The 23157-nt window shown below is 32.3% G+C and overlaps 1 protein-coding gene across 2 annotated transcripts in view; it reads left to right on the top strand.

Moving 5' to 3' along the window:
- Fbxo42 (F-box protein 42) overlaps positions 1 to 23157 on the top strand; it is a 96213-nt gene that overhangs the window by 38225 nt on the left and 34831 nt on the right. For both annotated transcript variants that reach the window (XM_085825789.1, XM_085825790.1), the window contains exons 3-6: positions 785 to 888; positions 1648 to 1823; positions 6606 to 6702; positions 17368 to 17424. In XM_085825789.1, coding sequence (XP_085681915.1) covers positions 785 to 888; positions 1648 to 1823; positions 6606 to 6702; positions 17368 to 17424 — 434 coding nt within the window. The remainder of the gene's footprint in view (positions 1 to 784; positions 889 to 1647; positions 1824 to 6605; positions 6703 to 17367; positions 17425 to 23157) is intronic.

Below are 23157 nucleotides of genomic sequence, written 5' to 3' on the forward strand. Positions count from 1 at the left end.
TGGGTCAAGTTTAAGGTCATATGCTATATCAGTAACTTGTATATATTGACTATTTAATTATATAAAGACACATTTATTTGTTGAAACTTGGTGGAATAATTTATGCAAGTTTGATAGTATCTGTACCAACTTTCATGATTGACGACAAGTATGCAAGTATCCATTTTAGTAACGTCCAAATCTGCTGTTCCAAAAAGTGTTTCATCAGTTAAATAAATAATAATAATAAAGGGGGGAAACCACCACCAAACTGGAGTTGCCAAGTCATGTTTTTCATCTAAAACTTGGACACTTAATTCTAGTATATGTTACTTTGTAAAAATAAAGTATTGCAATCTCACCATTCATATTGTTCTTCTCTAGAATGTGAACTTAATCATATTCTTGAGCATACTTGTTTACATATGCTTTGTACATCTGTAATGATCACAAACTCATATTTTCTAAATGTGGACAAAATCAAAAAAAGACAAATGTTGGACCATGCATTTGAATAATAGAGAATTTAATGGAATTCCATAAGATAGCTGAGACATGCCCTATTAATTAGCAACAGCTTCCTTTCGTGTTTTTGATGTTCCATTGTAATGAGCAAGATTTTTGTCTACTATGTGACAAAAATTATACCTTTTTAAAGTGTACTTACAAAAAAAGGGTTGCAAGAAGTAGGATTATTTGATTAAACATTATTTTGATATTTATTAATTTTTTATATTATTAAGAGACTTGCATTTTTCTTACTAATTATACTATAAAGGTTTTTCTTATATATGGTATATTTTAGGAACTTATCCTCCTCCAAAAGCATGTGCAACACTTGTAAACCATGGTGAAAACCTAATTTTATTTGGAGGCTGGACTCATACTGCACCATATCCATTACATCAGGTAGTTTATTGGTGGAATATTTTTTATATTAAATCTGAAAAAAAATATTAGTTTTCAGTTTATATATTGTAAATACTTCAAAGTAATTTTTTATTGATATTTTGATGTTTATTTATATATTTGCCAAATAACTAGATTTTGTTTTATTCCAAGATGCAGTCTGTTATTTCAGTACCCTGAATCATGTCAATCATGCCTCTTATAAAAGAGAATAAATAAAATGAAATGTTAAAATATATCTGAGAAATAATTTTTTGGATAATAATTGATTTATTAATAATAACAGTGTTAGTGAATTTATATTAGTTATAATTTTGAATTAGTTATGATTAGAATGATGGTGTTGTCAAATTTAAATTAGTACTTTTTAAAAAGGAATTACTCCAGAATAACAAGTCACTTTAATTTTTAAAAATTATGATTTTAAAACATTCCTTTTTAACAATATGTATATCCTGAAAAAAGTGTGATTTAGAATAGAAGGAATATTCTATAAATGTGTTATTGCTGAGAGAGAGATTTCATTCATATTTTTAAGAAATAAATATTTTTCTTGTTTTTTTAACATGAAACTGTTTTATTTTCAATGTTTTTACATAATAATTTCTGTTTTTAAGTGAAATGCTGAAATACATTACTCTGAAAAACCATTTTTTACCTATATCCAGTAAGGAGGAAGATAACTAAATTGTTATTTTCTTTGTCTGTAGTAAAGATATGATATATGTTTGTAATATGAAAATATTTATTTTGTGGCAGGTATGGAGGGTTTTCAATCAGATTCATCTTTATAATATTAATACAAATCGTTGGACTCAAGTTACCTCAGTTACTGTATGCCCTCCCATGGCTGGGCATTCTGCAACTGTTCATGGTGATTTAATGGTAGTATTTGGCGGAATCCAAAGGCAGATAAGCGATGGTCCATTTCTGAGGTAGTTATTAAATTTTTTGTGCAATGTATTCTTACTTTTCTAATAAGGTAAAATGTTTTGTGTTATGCCTTTTTTTTTTTTTTTTAATATATATATATATATATATATATATTTCTTGGAAATTTTTTTAATGTTAAGAAATTGTCCTTTTTTCCCTTCAAAAATAAATTACTGCTTATTTAATTTACTCAAGGTGTATTGACAATTTTTAATACATAAACACATTAAAACTGTTTGTATACATTTAAACTTAATACAGACAAAGTCTGAGATCCAGACTCGTCAGGACTTCCGCCCGCGATTCCAAATTTGGGATTTTTCCGGTTATTAGTTTATTAATTTAAAACTAGTAAGATGGCATGTAGAAATCATAAAATTAAAAATATGAAATCGTGATTTATGATCTAAAGGGTATCAAAATTTACAAAAAAAGAAGCATATTATTTATTTGTTTACTTTATTAAACATTTCTTTCAATGTAAGTTGTTTAAGTTGCTTCATTTTTGTGCTAATACTTTCTCTTTAATTCTGTAGACAGACATAATTTCTTTCTTAATTACATTGTTGAAGGTCCTGTAATTGCCGTGTCAAGAATTCCGACTAACTTGTAAACTGAAATTTTGTTTTCAGTAACCTCTCTGTCCTTTCTTCACTATTGGTAGTCGTATTTTCTGAATCTAGAACCATACTACAGATTTTGCCATCCATTAATTGATTGATGATTGAGGAGCATTGTCATCACAATGAAAAACTTCTTTTATATTATTTTCATTTATTATCGCTTCTCCACATTTCTTTACAAAATCCATTAATTGGAAAATTTCACCTTTGATTTGTGATTTCCGAAAACTTTTAAAATTTGCGGCTATCATCATAAAATTTAGCTGTCGTTCAGTATACATATTTGGCTATGTATCATGAGATTGGCGATTAATGACAAGTTCCTCCAAATTTTAAATAGCTTCTATCCGCACTGAGTCATTTAAGCCTGAATTGTATTAGTTCAGTTATTTATTATACTTATGTTTATTTCTTGCAGAGGCTTAAAGCTTATCTGAATCCTGAATAAATAAATTCCCACATGTACTTAAGGCTTTTTGAGGGCTGACACTAGAGCCTGATGCTGTCTCTATGGTTCCTAAATTCTCCTACCAAGCGCTTCCCTTTGCCTTCCCTAAATTCTGCCACCCTGTGTGGCTATACGAACCGTAGCACTGGTTCTGGGTTTATGTGAATAACAAATCAGTTATTCTCTTAATTCAAATAGCACTAAATGTAATCTTTTGGCCTATGAGTATCATTATATTGCATTGAGCATTGAAATATATATTAAATTCATAAAATCTATTTTTAGCATATGGACAGAATTTTTTGATAAATTTTTCCTCATGAACATTTCTTAGCACACTTAACTTACATCTGTAATCATTGCCAAGCATAATGTCAACGTAAAAACTTACCATGCACTTTGTTATTCAATTACTAATATTTAAAAAAAAGAAATGTTTAGACATGGCTGCATGCATCATTACTCAAGTTTTCATGTGTTGATAAATATGTGATGATGAAAGCAAAGTATAATAAATAATGATTCGCCAGGTTGGTGTCAGGGATATGAAATATTACTAGGTGTAAATCAACAATGTATCTATGTAGAATGTTTCGGTTTGATGTATACCAAGCTGATGCATAGCAACAGAGCCAAATTATTGATCATACAAATTTATGCTAAAATGATTGTTTCTTCAATAACGGGGTATTTTATTTAGTGCCGAAGTGAAATTAAGAATCGGGACTCTCCACATGTTTCATTATGTGCAGAGGGGGAAAACAAATGCGCATGCATAAAGCATACCAAAAAAAAATCTAAAAAGTTTCAGATTTTAAATTACGTCCAAAAGGGCATTTTTTAATGTTTTGTATGTTACCTTTATTTATTAAATATTATGTTCTTTGCATTTAAACCATAAAATTCAATTCAACAGCTGTGTCACAAAATAATTTTAAAATGAGCATATCTTTAAAATTTCCGATACACAGTTCCGCGTGCTGGAGATAAAAAGGTTTTTTTCCTTTTGTATATTGTTGCCATTGCCCACTTTTAAATTATTGAGTTTATTAATCAAAAATTAATTAAAGTTTAACAAAATATGAAGTCGATAATAAAACAAATTCCAAATTTCAAATTTGGGCTTTCAGATACCCATATTCGCAGTAGGATTATGTCATTCAAAACTGGATGGCTCTAAGTATCGTTGTTGTATCACAATGCGAGAAACATATGTACATTTATGCAGATTCATTATCTAATTTCTTCAAATATAATACAAGACAATAAGTGTTTGGTGGCAATGATTTGAAAAGTGATATAGCCTTTTAAAGTTTTCAACGCAAAATTGTAAAACGAAAACAATAGTCCTTCAGAGACAAAGCCCCTTTGGACTAAAAATTGGTGGTGGCTTTGTATCTGAATTTTAGATCATTCCGGATATTGGACGTCCAGATCTCCGACTTTGTATTGTATATAGTGTATCATTCTTAATCTCCTGCAAATATTTTTCCTTTTGTAAGATTTTCTTTTCTGGATAAAATTCAGTCTCATCTGCAAATTTTTTTTTTCCCAATAACAAAGTATAGCGAGTGCAACCTTATCTTCATTATAAATAAACTCATTGTAATGACACAATATAATAATGTGATGAATCCACATTCATGAAGAAAAATAATGTCACTGTTCAATTTTTGAAAAACAAAAGCCTACTGAAAACAAGGGTAATGTGCCTCTGTAAATTTGATCCTCCCCCTCAAAAAATTTATATTTTTAGCATAATACTTCATGGCCATTAATTTAAAATTCATTGCATTCAATTTTGGAAATATTAGAAATTCTAAGTAACCCTAAAAATTATTATAAAAGTACTGAAACTCTATTGAATTCTGGTAATTAAGTCTTTAAGATGGAATATGAAAACTATTTTCAGATTACACCACAGAGAGGATGGAAGAATATTTGAACTGAAATTCTGTGTCCGGTGCACCTTCCAAAATCTTGTATTTCTGTGTTTTTTATTGGAAAAGAAAATAAGCAGTGATACTACTTGCTTATGTCACTAAATTTTTTGCTAAATTGGACAAATGTGTTGAACGGAAATATAAGGGACATGTCAATATCTATTGGACCTAACTCCATATCATTATGCACACAACATGATCAAATATTTCAAAGAGTACAGCAGGGCTATTTTGATAAGAAAGATAACATTCCATATATATTTCCCAGGGCCTTTGTTTTATATGAGATGTTGAGAAGTCACAATCAGAGCTTTTTCATACAAAAAAAAAAAAAAAAAGTGAAGGAAATGGGTAATAATGCTGTTGATGCAATGGTAAGAAAGAGATTGTGAAAAATGGTCTGATGTATTTATTAATACTTCCTTATTATAGTTTCTGTTATTTAAATGTTGCCAAAGTATGTTACAAACTGTCACCAAATGACTGGCAGTTCTGATGCATGGTCCATCCATCATGTGAACAGCTCTGAGTAAGATTGCTATTTTGGCACAGTTCATTCAGCGATAATAAATTTAGGTTTTTAAGATTAGCAGCTGCATTACAGAAGCTCATTAATTATGCCTTACACTTTCATAATTAATGAATTGCATTACAGAAGTCCTTTATCTTGATGCCATTATGACCATGATAATAAAGAAATATATATTAAATTTATGGGTCTATATATACTCCTGTAGTTCTGAAATAAATGTGTGACTAGGGGAGAATGTGTTTATTTTGAATGAATTTAACATATGGGAAAAAATATTGTTTGCAAGTGCTATAATTGATATGAATAATTAAAAATAAACTTAAATTAGTGAGAGTTACTGAGCAAGGGGCAGGTCCATAGTATGCATATAGTTAGGTCACACATTAGGTAGGTGCATATATACTTTTATCATATTGATGTCCTGATTTAAATCCTGATTCATAGCTCTTCTCTTTCAACACTGTTAAAAAATACACCAGAAAGCTATTCGGACATTACAACTCTCTACTAAAATAGGTTAAACTGTAAAAATAAGAACTGTTGGAATAGATAGTTTAATTTTCATTGCTGTAAAAGAATTAGCATGTTGGGATCACTTACAAAAAATTCCATAATATTCCAGTCAGAGTAGATAATTTATTTTCTTTTTAAGAATTAAAGAAAAACTCTGAGTTAGGGAATTTGGATGCAGAAAAATTTAATAAGGGACAAGCCTGCAGATAAAAATTAAAGGAGATTTAGGAAGATGGAAAAAGTTTTAATCAGATATCTATCCCATCTAAAACAGTCATCTAAATGAACTGAAAGTTGAGTTATCTTTTCAATATTTAGGGTATCCCAGTTGGAGGTACAAGCAAAACTGATAACATTTTGCAAACCATTAAGTAGCCTAAAAAACAGCTAATCTATAAAGAGTGAGCCCAGTTTAAGACTTACATTCCAGGTAGGGATGAATATTAGTAGCTTGGCATTACTTTATTTTATGCATTTTTGCTTTTATGTTTTGGTGTATGACTAATGATTTTTTTATTAGAATTATGCTGAATTTTTCTGGTGTGATCTTTTGTGCTATGTTTGTATCACTTATCTCACTATGTAGGCAATTGTTGATAAAATATATAAAACATTATTTTAGATGGCATTCAGAATTTGAAGAAAGCTTTTTTAAAATAATTTGTAAATATATTGCCACTTTTCATTAAGCTAGTGTCTCATCATAAATTATTTTTTTTAATTAGTTCCAATGACATATGGACATTAGACCTAAAAACATTTAAATGGCAGAAACAAGCCACGTCACCAGTTCAGCCTCCTTCACGTTATGGTCATTCTCAGGTAATAAACTTAACTAGATTTATTTTACCATCAGAATATTATTTTTAATGAATAAAATATTTTTATTTCGTAGAAATGGAATGATTAAATATGCACAGCATAACTTCCAGAATTGTTAAATATGGATATAATGTAGATTGATTGTAATGTAGATGTGTGTAAATATTTACATATGCACATATGTTCAAAATTTAAGAATAGATATTATTATGTGAAGTTATTGCCATAGAATCTGATTTTCTTTTTAAGCTGTGCACACAAAAAGACCATTAAGTGTAGAGATTTCTGATTCTTATATTTAAGGGGGCACATGGTAACTTCAAACAGACGAAAGAGAAATTAGTTATACCAATGAACTACATTTATCAGAAATTCAGAACACGAAAGTGTGAACTACTAATTTGGATATTCATCATGTCTCAAAGACATAATCTTGAAGAATTTTTCAAGAAGAAGAATAGGAAAATTATTCAGACTATTAGAATATGTTCCATATGCACTATAGGCAGTTGCCTGTTATTACTTAAGACTGAAATTTAGCGGTACTAACTAAATATAACTGATGCTGTGCAGCCAGCGAGCTTGTATGTTGCTTCTGTTAAAGCACAGAAACAAGGCTACCACATCAAATTATTTCTTATTATTTAAGTTACATTGTATAGTATGCTTGAAAATTGATCATCCATATGATGCTGTCCATGGAATGCCATAGAAGGCATTTGTAGTGATGTCAGATTTACTAAAATTGGAAATGCAGCTGTGGACTGATATTTTATTCTTTCATGGCAGTCACTTCATCAACGAATATTAATTGTTTTAATAGTAGTCTTCTGTAATTGCATTCCAAACATCAGCTCATTAATTCTGAAAGTGTGAGACATACCAGCCCCCTCCCCCCATAAAAAAAACAAGAGAGAGAAAAATAGAAACATATTAAAATGAAAGAGATACAGCATCATGATTCATACTGAGAAACAAAGTTCTGTGCAATGGGATCATCTTTGTGAACTAATTGAACATATCGACATTTGAATGTAATGTTAGTATATTTTGTAATACCACTTCTTATTGAATCAGAAGTATGGAAAACCTGGAGAATAAGTATGTCACTCAAATTGAATTGGTTAGTTAGTACCTTTCATCCACCCTTCACCTGCACTCAATTCCTGTATGTAACTTTTCTGCAAAAAATGACTACTGTAGCTTTAATTTGTTATTCTAACTGAATTAGGTTATCTGTCTTCATTTAGTGTATTTTCTCAGTGCATGCAGAAAAGTTGCTTATCCTTATGTTCTAGTATATTTTTAATGTTACATTAAATGGATCCATTCAGTTAAATGTTATGTATGATGCATTTTGGCTACCAAATAAATTGACTACATGTATTTTTTGTAATTCGCACCATATTCAGTGTGACATGGATGAGATTTATCTTAAAACTTCCACTATGGTAGATTGTATTTCAGAGTCTGCCTTATATATGTTTATACAAACAGTGTATAGGACATAAAAGAATCAGTGTTAGAATTACTGTTCTTCTGCATAGACATATTTACTTTAGCAGTCGAAATATTCCCTAAAAACATTATTTATATTGCATTTCAATGTTACCCTCATTATGTCACTCCATTACCACAGCTTTTAGCTATTGAAGCCCTAGCTATTACACTCACGCCAAACACCTCACGACCAATCACAATTATCTCCACCTATTTTCCTATACACTCACCTACAAATTCTGTCAAGGCAAATTTGCAAACATTATTAAACACTAACAATCGAGTTATTATAGGTGGAGATTTCAACGTACACCACCGTGAGTGGAACTGCTGGGATATTAATCAACACGGACGCATTATTCACAACATTGCCCAAGCAGCCAATATTAATCTTGCAGTTCCAAAAAAACCAACACACTGTGGGATAGGTAGACCATCAATTATGGATTTTTTCATCCTAAAAAACATCAACCGAGTTATGTTGAAAGTCTGACAGAATTGTCATCAGACCATAACCCTGTGATGATGGAAATTTCTACTTACTTCTACAGTACATCACACAAAAGAGCCCTTATTACAAACTGGGCAGGCTATGCCAAAGCTCTCAGCAACACACAGTACCCTACCCACACGATACAATCGAGGGATGACTTAGATGCCTTCACTGAAGAACTTACGGACGAACTTCATGATGCTCTCCTAAAAAACAGCAAAACTATGCGAGCATATAAACGATACAAGAACAGTGTCTGATGAATCTGTGAACTAATCAGAAGCAGAAATCATGCACGTAAGCAGTGGCAGTGATTCAGATGTCCTATGGACAAAACATTATTAAATCAACTTAACCAGCAAGTCAGGACTCTACTAGAAAAACATGCACAACTTGACTGGGCCAGACATTTAGAATCACTATCTACGGATTATAATTCACTGTGGAACGCTGTTTCTAAATTTAAAAGACGCAACATTAATATTCCGCTCATTAATGGCCCCAACGGGATCACTTACACCAATTTTGAGAAAGCTGAGTCTATTGCAGATCACTATGCTTCTCAATTTCACACTCACAACATTTCTAATCCCCAAACAGAACTTTCAGTTACGTCACTCATCGCACAATTCCAAACAAAAACACACATAAACAACACACCCTTAGTTATGCCATCAGAGGTTATTAGATATATCGAGAAGAGAAAAAAACGGAAAAGCCCCGGATTGGTTAAGATCAGCAACAAAATGATCAAGGAGATGGGAGTAAAAATGCTATGTACGTTCACCAAACTCCTGAACGCCATGCTATGCCTGCAGTATTTTCCAACCAATTGGAAAACAGCCATCATCGGTTCGATCCTAAAACCAGGAAAGAATCCCACCCTGGCTACATCATACAGACCGATAAGCTTATTATTGACCTTAAGTAAAATTGCTGAAGCCGTCATATTGAAGAGAGTACAAGACTTCCTAAAGATAACAACATCCTCATCCTTCAGCAGTATGGGTTCAGGAGTAAACACTCCACCACGCACCAACTCTATCGTGTTACAGAGATGATAGCTGAAGGATTCCAGAAAAGACTCATCACAGGAGCCCTCTTCCTCGATATTTCGAAAGCCTTTGACTGTGTATGGTTACAGGGCCTCACCTATAAATTAATCACTCTGGGTTTCCCAGATTACATCATAAACACCATTAATTCCTATCTCTACGATAGACACTTTGTCGTTCGTTATAACAATACTCACTCCACATGAAAAGTAACTTTCGCAGGCTTGCCTCAAGGAAGTTTACTTTCGCCCACATTATTTTCAATCTATACGAACGACATTCCTCACTACACTAGCACTTTATGCAGATGATACTGCGATCCTCTACCAAGACGCATCTATGGCCGCAGTCGTACAAACATTACAAGAACACGTCCATGCATTAAAGTCCTGGATGCTCAAATGGAAGATTAAAACGAACTTAGAAAAATCTGAAGCTGTGTACTTCACCAAAAAAAAGGAAATGTCGATCTGAATATCACCCTCAAGATGTACGATGTCAGCATTCCCTGGGCCAAGCAAGTTAAATACCTCGGTGTCAATTTAGACCAAAAACTCACTTAGGCCCCACACATCACACATATTTTGAATAAGTTTTGGGGTACTAGAGCATTACTCAACCACTTAATTGCCCGAAACTCTGTTTTATATATTCATAACAAACTTCATGTATTTAGATCCATGCTGCGACCAATTGTTACTTATGCCTGTCCCGTCTGGGATTATGTATGTAAAACTTACATGCTTAAAATCCAGCAATGCCAGAATGTATGTAAAACTCACATGCTTAAAATTCAGCAATGCCAGAATATCACTTTAAGAAGAATTTCCAATAGTCCCTGGTTTTTCAGAAACGAGGTCATCCATAATGAGTTAAACATTGATAGCATCACTATTTGCATTGCAAAAATAGCAAAAAAAATCTTTAACAATATCGGAAAAGTCAATAACAGTTTCATTCTCAGATTGAACTATGATTATACTGACGACGAAAACAAAAAGAGACCCGGAGCAGTACTCCGGTACTCAATTTAATTGTATCTTGCTGTACTCACATTTGAGAATCATTTTCCTATGTTTTTAATTAAAATTCTCATCATAAAATTGCATTTTAATATTATTTTTAGGTTTTTTAAAGACACGCAAAAGTGTCGGCATCTGCATTTAATACCTTGTACTACTTAATTCTCACTACCTTGCTTTACAAAATATCTTTGTTTTCTCACATACTAGTTATTTAGGCCAATATATAGTATCTCAGCACATGATCCTTTTATTTTCATACGTATTTTATTTTTTAATTCTACCAGTATTTACTACTTTGTAATTCTGAATTTTCGTCAAGTTAAATTTATAATTAAGTCCCGCCCCCAACCAATGCCTGACGAGCAAGACCATGCACTTTCTTTTCAGGTCAGCTATTGGCACACGTGACCCAGTAGCTCCTCCCAGCACTTCCTAGACCTGCTCTTCAATCTATTCCTCCTTCATTTGAGCACTGGAAGACGAAGCAGTAGCATGTGTTACTCAAATTTATGCTTTTTACATCTCCAGCTTATGGTTCGACTGACTCTTAGTACTGTACATACGCAAGGCTCACCCACTGCTTATAACATTCATTGCTTATCACGAGAATTTTCTCTGTTATGAACTTTACCATGATATGCCAGAAAAAGATATGTTATTTTACACGAGTTACACACAGGGTGTGGCTTTCCCAGCCTAGGAGGCTGTTGAAGTGCCCAGCACCTGAGCCTTCAATGTTACCTTGATGTTCTGATGATTTTGGAAGAAAGGGTAATTGTAAAGCTGTTTCTTGAACTAAGGAAGCAGTCAGGAATTGCATGGAATGGTGTCAGTAAGAACTGAGTAAGAAGGCTGTGATGTCACTGAGTTCATTTTGGGCCAGGGATTAGCATGCAGCTGAAGAAATTTGATTTAGAACTAATATGATGCTAAAGAAACAGCTAATTCATTTGCTGCTTTTTTAACTTTACAGCTTCTTAGATCTTAGGGTTTCTACATAGTATTTATTGCTAATAACATTTCTGCAAGGAGGTAGAAACTTCATAGTGGTTCAGTGAAAATAGTCAGCAGAATTCTTAATTTCAGTCTGACTAGTTGAGATTTCTTTAGGTGTTTATGCTTTTATGAAGGTTTTTGAGATTTAGATCCATATTTTGATGCCTGTTGTCATTCTCTTAAAGAAAGGGGATCTACTGTTGAACTTTCAGACAACATTTATAGACATTCTTGTAGAGTTCCTAAGATTTTTGCAATATCCTCCCCCAACTTATACACGAATTTGATATTTGCTCGTAATTTGAATTAAGATATTGTATAAACATTATTTATGAATTCAGAAGTCAAAACAACAAAAATCAGCATTATGTTTTCAAATTTTCACATGACTAGTGTCGATGTTTTTACCGAACCATCATCCTCAGCTGCAAAAGCTGAGGATGATGGTTCGGTATGATTTCAGTCATTTGCGCTTTTGCAGCTGAGGATGATGGTTCGGTAAAACCATCGAAACTATTCCTGTGAAAATTTGAAAAATATAATGCTGATTTTTGTTGTTTGACTTCTAAATTAGTACTTGTTCGGCGTGTTATTGTGTGTTAATTATTTATGAAGTTAAAATTTTGACTAGTAATAGCTATATTAAATGTGAGCTGCTAACAGTTGTGCTCTTTTTGAATCATTTGGGATTTCTGTGAAATTTTTAAAAATACAACTATATAAATAGTTTTATTAGAAAGTATATATTATGTCCAGTTATATAATATAAAATGAAACTTTAAGAATACATTGAACTTTCTGCAAGATTAGCACTCATAATTCTATTGGTCCTCTGTGGAGCTAACCTCTGTGTAGAAGAACTGGCAATGAGTGATGATTATGACCAATTTGTTTAATGAATTCATGGTTTAAAGCTTTTTGGAGTCTGATAAAAAAATCCGGAAGTAAAAGCATTGTATGTCAGTTTATTAACACTGCTTGCTATATTAATAAAATTATAAATAAATTACAAAATAAGTCATGAAAATGCTAGCAACAATAAATAGGCATTTCTAATTTGAATTATTCATAAGTAAATAATATTACAAGATCTGGAATGGATCTTTCGTGTGAAACAGAAATAAAGTTAAACAAAGTCATACATGGTAAATTTTGCTTCATAAATCCAGAAACATCCACCACATATTAAAATATCTATTTAAGTCTGACACTAGTCTTTAATACCGTTTTTGTTGCCACAATATTTTCAATTATTATTACCTCCTGTACCTTTTATTTTTTTATTTGTAGGCATTTAATACGAGGTAGGTTTCAAAAGTTCCCGGACTGAGTCTATAACGTAAAATATATTATGAATTAAATTGCAGAAACACATCCTCCTTTGAAATAAGACCCTGTGCAACAGCACACTTTTGCTAGCGCCATCGAAGCATGTCTGGAATCCATTTTTGGCCATGTCCTTTAATTCAGTTTGCGATGCAAATTGAAGTTCATCTGAAGATTGAATCGATGACTTCGCAAACATCTTGCCATTTCAGGAAATAGGAAGAAATCACAGGGTGCAAGATCAGGTGAGTAAGGAGGATGAGGCAAAAGCATTTGTTTTCATAAGAAAGTCATTGATGAGTAGGGATCGGTGAGCAGTAGCGTTGTCATACAACAGCACCCATGATTGCTCAGCCCACATTTTTGGTCTCTTCTTCCGGATCGACTTGTGCAAACAACGCAGGATTTCGATGTAGAATTCTTTGTTCACAGTGTGTCCTTCAGGGATAAATTTCAGGTGCACATTGGCCTGGATATCGAAGAATACCTCTAGCATGACCTTTCCTTTAGAGTGATCTTGCAGAATTTCTACTTCCGTGGAGATTGTGGAGATTTCCGTGTTGCCGGTGCTCTCTTGGTTTGCGGGTCGTACAAAAAACACCATTTTTCGTCTCCAGTAACAATTCTGCCAAGTAGGGAAGGATCATTGTCAACAGCCAAGATTAAGTCTCCAGCCATTTCTGTTCGAATTCCATTTTGATTCAGGGAATGATGTGTTGACACACTATGTATGTTAAGATCCTTAATCAGTATCTGCTGATATGTGGCCTCTGATGTCCCAACTGATTCTGCTATTTGGCAAATTGTTTGCTGCCTGTTCTCACGTATCACCGCAGATACCTTTTTTGATGCTTTCATCAATGCGCAAAGTCTTAGGGGCGGCCTTAGTGTTCGTCATGTTTGGCATTTTCCTTGCCTTCTCTGAAGCGACGATGCCACTTAAAAGCTTGCATTTTCAAAATGTTTCATGAATGTAGTAACATGAAAACATTCTCATATTTCACTACTGCAAAAAATTTTAACATTTATAGATTCAGTCCGGGAACTTTTCAATCCTACAACATATAAGGCTAATCATTTAAGACTTGCAATATTTTTTTTCTTTTCTTTTCTTTAGTTTTTTAAGGCATGTTAAGAAACATTTAACTAAAACAAAAAACACCAATTTTGAAATATATGGAGTTGATTACAGTGAGATCAAAAACAAAAAAGAACTGCTTTTGGTGTCCTTTTAGTATTGATGTATTAATCTATACCATCTGCCCACACAAGAAATGAAAAAGTTAACATAAATAGGACACATTATTTAACATCCTCAGTGGCATGGACTACCTTTACCTAGTAATGGGGTTTTTTGTTTCTTGGTATGCGTTAGTTTATATTCTAAAGTATTTTGCTTTCTTTCATACTTAAATGATGTGTATATATCATCTCAGTGAACGGAAGTTTGTAAAAAACAGAGATTAAAATAAATACTTATGCAAAGTTAGCTAATAAATAGTGTGTAAATACAGGTTTTTATGAGCAGACCCCAAAATCTGGGCCACTTAGAGAGTTACAGAATGCTGTACCATAATCTGAAGCAAATGCACATTTAAATAAAGTTCATACATTTTGCATGCTTTGCAAATTCTTTGGGCAGAAGCTGGTTTTAGGAATTTTCTTACTATAAATGCTTATTTTGATTTTTTTTAAAGTATATTTTTGTTTATTTTGACACAGTTTAAACAAAAATTTTATTTTTATTAATTAATTTATTTATTATTTGATGGTTATATATTTGTAATTCTTTGGTAGAATTGTGACTGTTTAGCATTCATTGCTTTTACTTTCGAGTTTTGTCAACAAGTAATACTTTTCCTGTGATTTAATCTAAATTGGTGGCACTTGGCTGCAGATGTGTGTATCTGCTAGCCTCTGCAAATAGGAGTTGAAATGTGGCTCTTGCATGGTACAGAAGTTGGGAAAGTGTACTTGCTTTTTATATATTAGGTGCCAATGAAGCTGGTTTTAGATCAGAGATTTAAGATTTTAGTTTAGTTATGCTTCCAATGCCTAAAGTAAAAAGATAAGTCAAATGGCTTAGAGTTTTCAGAATGAATAGAAGTATTTTATTCTATAAATTTTGTATAGAATCAGTTTTGGAAACAAAAATTGTTATGGAACACTTAGTAACATCTAAGCTTGAATATGGAAGATCAAGAACTGCAGAAAGAAAGAGCTATCATCCGAAAAATCCTGAACTTTCATGGGATGTATGTAAAGCATTTCTTGAAATCACTATCCCTCTCTGGAAGGCAAAAATGGAAGTCTTCAATATTTTTTATAAAAGCTAATTTAAAAAAAAATTCTTTGTGAAGATAATTTGTATAAAGATTGTTGATTGTTGTAATGCAGTTTTTAATCACATCAAGGGAAAAATTAGTGTGAAAAATATTTGGATATCTATTGATGAAACAATGGATGCAACAAGCATAGTCATTGCTTATAATCTCATTGGTATTGTGAAATGCATAAAATGTCTCTCTCTCTCTCTCTTTTTTTTTTTTTTTAATTTTAATATATATACTACTGCAGAAAAGGTGGTAGGAGAAAAGCTGGAAAAAGTTAATAGCAATGCAATTGCCCAGTTATGTACCAATTCATTAGCATCAATTGGCCAGATGAAATAAAGCATGGCAGAGTTCTGTTAACCTGTATCAAAAAGGTTACAAAAATGTTCAAAGTATTTTTTTGCTCTTATGTATCATTTAGCATCGCTGACACATTTTTCACAGAATTGTCAAGAAAATTTCACATCTCTTTCCATGTAGAATCCTTACAATTTTATTGGAGTATGAAACATGAAAAATATGCAGTGCCCTTGCCATGATTCGAATTTCTTATTTCCCAATTGTGAGACATGTGAAAAGGAGGGGGAAAATACTTTACATCCTGAAGTTTACATTTTTAGACAATCCATTGTTTCAAGATGGGAAGCAAGGCTTTTGATTACTACTTCCAAATTTTAGAATTTTTTTAGTTCTTTTCTGATCAGATTTTAGAATAATTGCAGAAATTGTCAACACTCTTTGACTGTTATGCTAATATGTTAAAATCATTTTTATAATTCAAATACATTTTATCGGGCAGTCAGTATGATTTCAAGTTTGAAGATAGGGGCATATGTGTCACAGGAATAATATAATTTTATAAATAAGATTTGATTTATTCTACATTTTTAGCTATGAATGCTCATGATTTTAGCAGGATATTTCTGTTTTGTTTTCATCACACCTTTTGGTCTGATAGATCAACAAATCTCATGGTTTTTAATTTTTAGCCTTTATTAAGGAAAATGCTTCTTAGTGATAATTTCTACCTCTAATGATTTTTAGCATGACTTTTCTTTGGATTGTTTTAATCTTCTCTAGATATTTGTAGAACTTTTTATAAAGATTTAATCAATGTTTAATTAATTATTTGTATTTAATTTTGTTTTACATCAATATATATTAATAACTAAATTCACTCGCACAATAGAATGTACATTAATTATTAATTTTATTTTCATCTTTAAAAGCACTTTGGTAATTTAAAAGTTTTCCTTCTCTTGTCAGGATTTTCTCACTATAAAAGAGTGAGAAAAATACAAAATGAGATTGGCCAACAAAATACAATTTAAAATATCTAATTAAATATTGATACATTTTACATCAGAATGATATAAATAGTTCAGCGGCCTGAATCATGCATTATAAGGTGAATATGAATCAGTTTGGTGTTTAAATGATATTGTGCAAATCAGAATCTCCTGGAAACTTCCAATTTTTCATATTTCAAGCTTGGCAACTGTGCTTTATTATTTGTGTACAGGATTTTCAACAATGGAAAGCAATCATTTCCCCCCCCCTTTAAGCTGTGTTTGAAGTTTTATTATGTACATATTATTAAATTCCAAAAAACGGGAAATTTAACATTTTAACTTACATTGTACACAAAGTATTTTAATTTGGTAACAGAATTAAACATTTCATTGGTAGCCATACTCTAATTTTGATAACTTTGCTCAGAGAATATTTTTGTAACTATTAGAATCAATCCTTGTATACTTAGAAGTCCTGATTGTTTTAAAAAGGTCTTTTAAAAATCTACAGGAAAAATTCATTGGGAAAGGCTTGATTACATTTGCAGTTTTTAAAATTTATTTATGTTGTTAAAATGAAAGATCAGAAATTTGTAATGTGAATGAAGTTTTTTGAATTAATAAAGGTGTGATTTAAAATTTCAGATAGCCATTGATAAAAATCATTTGCTTATAATTGGAGGCTGTGGCGGACCTAACAAAGTATGTTAGCTTTATGTATTATTGTTATGAATGTGCAAGCTGTTAATTACTGATTTTTCTCTGCATACACATTATAAAATGTAATATACCTATTTTTTTATGTCTGATCTGTAAATATAAATCAGGTGAAATACTAAATGTTTTATGTTTATAAATGGATCATAGGTTTTTTTTTTTTTTTTTTTTCCAAAGTAAATTATTTTTATACAGTACAAAGTCCGAGATCCAGATGTCCAGTATCCGGAATGATGTAAAATCTGGACCAAACTAAAAGCCAACAACAACCTTTTTTCTCCCATGATTTTTTTTAATGTGTGTGCGTGTGTGTGTATGTGCATGCTTTATGCATGCGCATTTGATTCCCCCCCCTATAATAAATCATGTGGAAAGTCCGATTCTTAATTTCACTTCCACACTAAATAAAATACCTCGTTATTGAAGTAACAATCATTTTTGCAAAAAATTGTGTGATCAATAATTTGGCTCTGTAGCTGCATATCTACTTGGTCTCAAACCGAAACATTCTACATGGAAACATCTTTGATTTTGCACCTGTTAATATTTTGTATCCCTGATGGCAACCTGGCAAATCATTATTTATTATATTTTGCTTTCATCACCGCATGTTTATCAACACATGACAACTTGAGTAATGACTCATGCAGCCATGTCTAAACATTTCTTCTTTTTTTTTTAATATTAGTAATTGAATAATAAAGCGTATGGTAAGTTTTCATTTTGACATTATGCTTGGCGACGATTACAGATGCAAGTTAAATGCGGTAAGAAATACTGACGAGGAAAAATTTAACAAAAATTTCTTTCCATATGCTAAAAATAGATTTTGTTAATGATGCCAAAGGATTACATTTAGCGCTATTTAAATTGAGAATAACTGATTTGTTAGTCACATAAATCCAGAATCTGTGCAACAGTTTTGTATGACTGCACTAGGCAGAAGAATTTAAGAAGAAACTTTTTTTTTTTTTTTTTTTTAATTTAGAGGAGCACCGAGCAACAGAATTAAAGGATGACAAAATTTTTATAATTTAGGAAAAGCACTGGAACCTAAAATTTAGGAGTGGCGAAAGTTCAGAACTTAGGGAGGCACTTAATATAAGAATTCAGGACCTGCAGAGACTGCATCAGGTGGTAAGATATCTAGCTCTGACCCTCGATAATTATATGTTGGAATTTATTTATTCAGAACTCAGATAAGCCTTAAGCATGTGCAAGAAATAGACGTAAGTATAATAAATAACTAATGCAATTCAGTCTTAATTATCTCAGTGTGCAATAGAAGCAAGCCAAAATTTAGCAGAACAACTTGTCTTTCATTGCCAATCTCATGATACATAACCCATAATGTAAAGTGGATGCTATTAAGCAAGGCTAAAATTATACTTCACTGATTGCAAGGAACTTCAGTTAATATAGTAGATTGCACTATTCCTTAACTTTTTAATTTGATCCAGCTTATTATTTTTTGCTGGCTGTTATTATTACAATTTTATGAAAATTAAAGTTTGAACTTATGTATTTAAGAAAATTAAAGTATGAACAATTATGTCAAAAAAAGTTTCTAATTCTGGAGCTGCAACAGGATCTACAAAGCGAAAATATATTTTCATGTCCATTAAACAAAAAGTAGAATTGCTGCAAAAAATTGATAAAGATATATCTGTCTCAAAATTATGTGAGGTGTATGGCATTGGAAAGTCAACTGTTTATGGCATAAGAGAAAAACGAACTTTTTGTAGATTATGAGACTCTACTCGCAATGAATAACAGAAAAATTATTCGTTATGCTATGCTAAAAGTGACGGTCATGACAAAGTGATGGTTGAATGGGTCAGACAGCATCACAGCGAGGGTGTGCCATTGATGAATCCAATGCTAATGGCTCAAGCCAAAATATTTCATGAAGAAATGAACTTAAAAACTGAGTGCACATCTTCGGCAAGTTGGTTAATTAAATGTAAAAATCACCATCGTATAATGCAATTAAAAATTTGAAGTGAAAGTGCTTCAGCTGATACTGGAGATGCTGAACTATTTTCAAGTGAATTCATTATTCATTAATAGTGAAAAGTTATCTCCAGAAATATCTTGGCGACCTCTACAGAAAAGGCTCCAACTGGTGTCCAAGATTTCAAAGTGAGACTAACAATTTTAGCATGCACAAATGCTGCTGGAACGCACAATTGTAAACTTTTTGTAATCAGAAAATATTACAAAATATACAATTGAAAATATACAAATGACTATATAAAGGAGTAAAGATTTTCCCCGGTATATGTTTTGCAAATAAAATCGCATGAATGACACAAGCATTAATGAATGATTGGTTTGAAAATCATTTCATACCCAAAGCTCGACAACATTTGAATTCAGTTAGTTTACCTGATGATGGAAAAATTATTCTGATAGTAGACAACTGTTCAGCTCATCCGTCACTCAAAGTTTTAGTGAAAGATAGTATATGCATATTATCCTTTCCTCCAAACCATCATTCAGCCTATGAATATCGGAATAGTGCACATGCTGAAATGCAATTATAAAGTACCATTTTTAAAATCCACTTTAAATTTCTTGAATAATGGTGAGCCTATTCAAGAATTTTTTAAACATTTTAACTTAAGGTCTACTGTGTGGAGCATTGCAAGATTCTAGGAGGATGCGTCTTCAGATACTTTACAAAATGCTTGGCATAATTTATGGCTAGCTGCCAAATTTAATGGTGAGGATGATGAAGATGATAGCGGCAAATTTGAAGGTTTTCAGATATCGCACACCAAAGTTGGAATTTTCCAATCAATGGATTTTATAAAGAAATGTAGAGAAGTGGTAATAAATGAAGATGATATAACCGAAGATTTTCATTGCCATGACAATACCCCAATCATCAATAAATTAATGGATGGGGAAATCTGTAGTATGGTTCTAGATCCAAAAGATACCACTACCAATAGTGAAGAAAGTGACAGAGAAGTTATTGTAAATGCAAAAATTTCGATTTACAAGTTAGTCGGAATTCTCGACACAGCAGTTATAGGAGCTGAACAATGGAACTTTGTAACTGAACAAGAAGTTACGTCTGTCTTGAATTAGAGAGAAAGTATTAGCACAAAAAAGAAAGCAACTTAAACAACTTCTATTGAAAAAAATGTTTAATAAAATAAATAAATATTAAATTTTCTTTATACCTTTTAGATCATAAATGCTTCATTATTTCATAAATCACAGTTTCATATTTTTTATTTTATAATTTCTACATGCCATCTTACTAGATTTAAACTGATGATCTAATATCCGGTATCGTCCGACGAGTTCGGATCTCAGTCTTTATACTGTATAAATTTTATTTCTAAATTAAACTGAATAGCATATTTTCATTTATAACTGTGTATTTGTTTTATTGTCAGTGCAGTTTTTTTTTAATACAGTATCAAGAAAATTTGAATGTATGAAAATGTGGTGAAATTACACAAAACTAAAAAAAGTTCTGAATAGAATTTAAAAAATGAAATTGTAAAATATTTTTTGTAGTCTTTAACAAATTTAATTGCAATTCATTTTGCAATTTTTATATTTTAAATTTATTCATATCGCTTTAATCATAATTTTTTCAAGTTTCCACATTATATCTATTCTTACTGTTATTTTCTAAAAATGAAATTAAAATTGTTTTGTTAATTAAAATTTTGGTATTTATATATTATCTTGATGATTATAAATTTTGGCTGCCTTCGAACCATGGAAAATGGGGCAAATTCTACCAAAGTTGCACCATTTGTTTTTGTGGAATTTGGAGCTGCACTTCTTTCTGTCTGAAACTCTTACGAGAAAACATTGGTCAGTCTGTCTGCACAGTCTGCCAAATAGCCATTGCTGCCTGGTTCATTTTTGGCTATCATAAAAATGGTTTTCATCAATTTCTATTTTACTGAAGATGCTAAGGCAAGAAGAATCAGTGTAATATTCATAAATCTGTGGGTTTAGTTTCAAAGATTAAAATATAAAACCTTCATCTTTAGCTACAGAAGTTCAAATAACAAACGAAAAGCTTGTGCTCAGGCAGTAACAATAAGAAGAAGGAAGAAAAACTACTGGTGCCATCTATTGATAAAAATTAAAACAACTGTGGAATAATTTGCATTAAAGCTGAGGGTAAAGACAGATTGGAATTGAGGTTGTTAACTAGAACTGAAAGATTTTAAAAAATGTGAAATACATCTAGAAATTTTCCTCCTTATGTGTAATTAAACTTTCAGATGGTTAATTCAAAGTACACTCACTTCCAAAAGTTAAGCTTGAAGATGTAAAATGCAAAAAAATCAACAAATACTGCTTTGATTGACACAAAATTTGGCAGGAAAGTAGCATACATAGTTATGCATAGAACAAAATCAATCATTATATACAGAAATATGAAAAGAATATTAAATTTATTAGAACTAAGCAATCACCATTCTTCTTGTAGAGCAGTTTCCAGCTCAATAAGAGTGGCTGGAGGTGGGAAACGTGAAGATACAGCTCGGCCGAGAGCATCCCAAAGATTTTCAATGGGATTAAGGTCTGGCGAATATGCTGGCCACGCCATACGCGCAATCCCTTCACTCTCCAGGTAGTCATCAACGATGTCAGCTCTATGGGGACGTGCGTTATCGTCCATTAAAACAAAAATAGGGCCAACTGCTGCAGCGTACAATCTTACAATGGATTCTAGGACTTCATCTCGATACCGGAAATTCGTCAAAGAACCCTGTTTAAAGATGTGCAAGTCAGTGCGATATCTTAATAAAATCCCTGCTCACACCATAATGCTTCTGCCTCAGAATGCATGATGTTTGGTGATGTTTTGGGACTGATTGCGTGTTCGTTGTTCACGCCATATCCTTATACGCTTGTCATCTGGCTCCAGAGCAAATCTTGACTCATCAGTAAATATGACTTTGCCCCAGTCAGACACATTCTAATTGACATGTTCCTGGCACCACTGTAATCGTGCTCCTCTTGAATGGATGAATAGAGGAACACAAACTCGAGGTACCTGGGCATACAGTCCACTCATATGTAATCTTCAGCATACAGTAGCTGCAGATATCGCCTTACCAATGGACGCTGTAACCAGATGTCACACGTGTGGAGGTCGCTCTACGATTGCGCTTGGCTACAATAGCAATATATCGATCTTCTGTGGGGGTTGTAACCCTTGGACGACCGGCTACGGGCCTTCGGACAACTGTCTGTGTGGTTTGGAATTGCTTCCATAAATGTTAAGTTACACAATGATGAACGCCAAAGAAAAGAGCAACATCTGTGATTAACTGTCCTGCTTCAATGTGCCCCATAGCACGGCAGCGCTCAGAATCTTCCATTCATCTTCTGGAAGTCATAGAAACACGTATGTCTTGAAAACAAATTGTACATCGTCGATGACTACCTGGAGAGTGAAGGGATTGTACGACAGTTTTAAACACCTTCTATCAGCACTTACCTGGTAACTTCTGTAACCCTTCATAAAGCTGGCTTCTTATAAGACTGCCTTTTTTGCATATTTCTTGACATGAAAGCGGGATTGGCTGTTACCTAACATATTTGCATACTTCCATATACCTCTGCAGTGAATTGCATTCTCAATTCTGATTGGCTTCCGGAAATTAGCATTTTCCTCTCTGTGCTTAACTTTTGGAAGTGAGTGTATTTTAAATTGAATTAGTTACGCTGATT

The sequence above is a fragment of the Stegodyphus dumicola genome, chromosome 10 (genome assembly GCF_044657685.1).
Source record: "Stegodyphus dumicola isolate Sdum_Otavi_A_Nest chromosome 10, ASM4465768v1".
Classification (NCBI taxonomy): Eukaryota; Metazoa; Arthropoda; class Arachnida; order Araneae; family Eresidae; genus Stegodyphus; species Stegodyphus dumicola.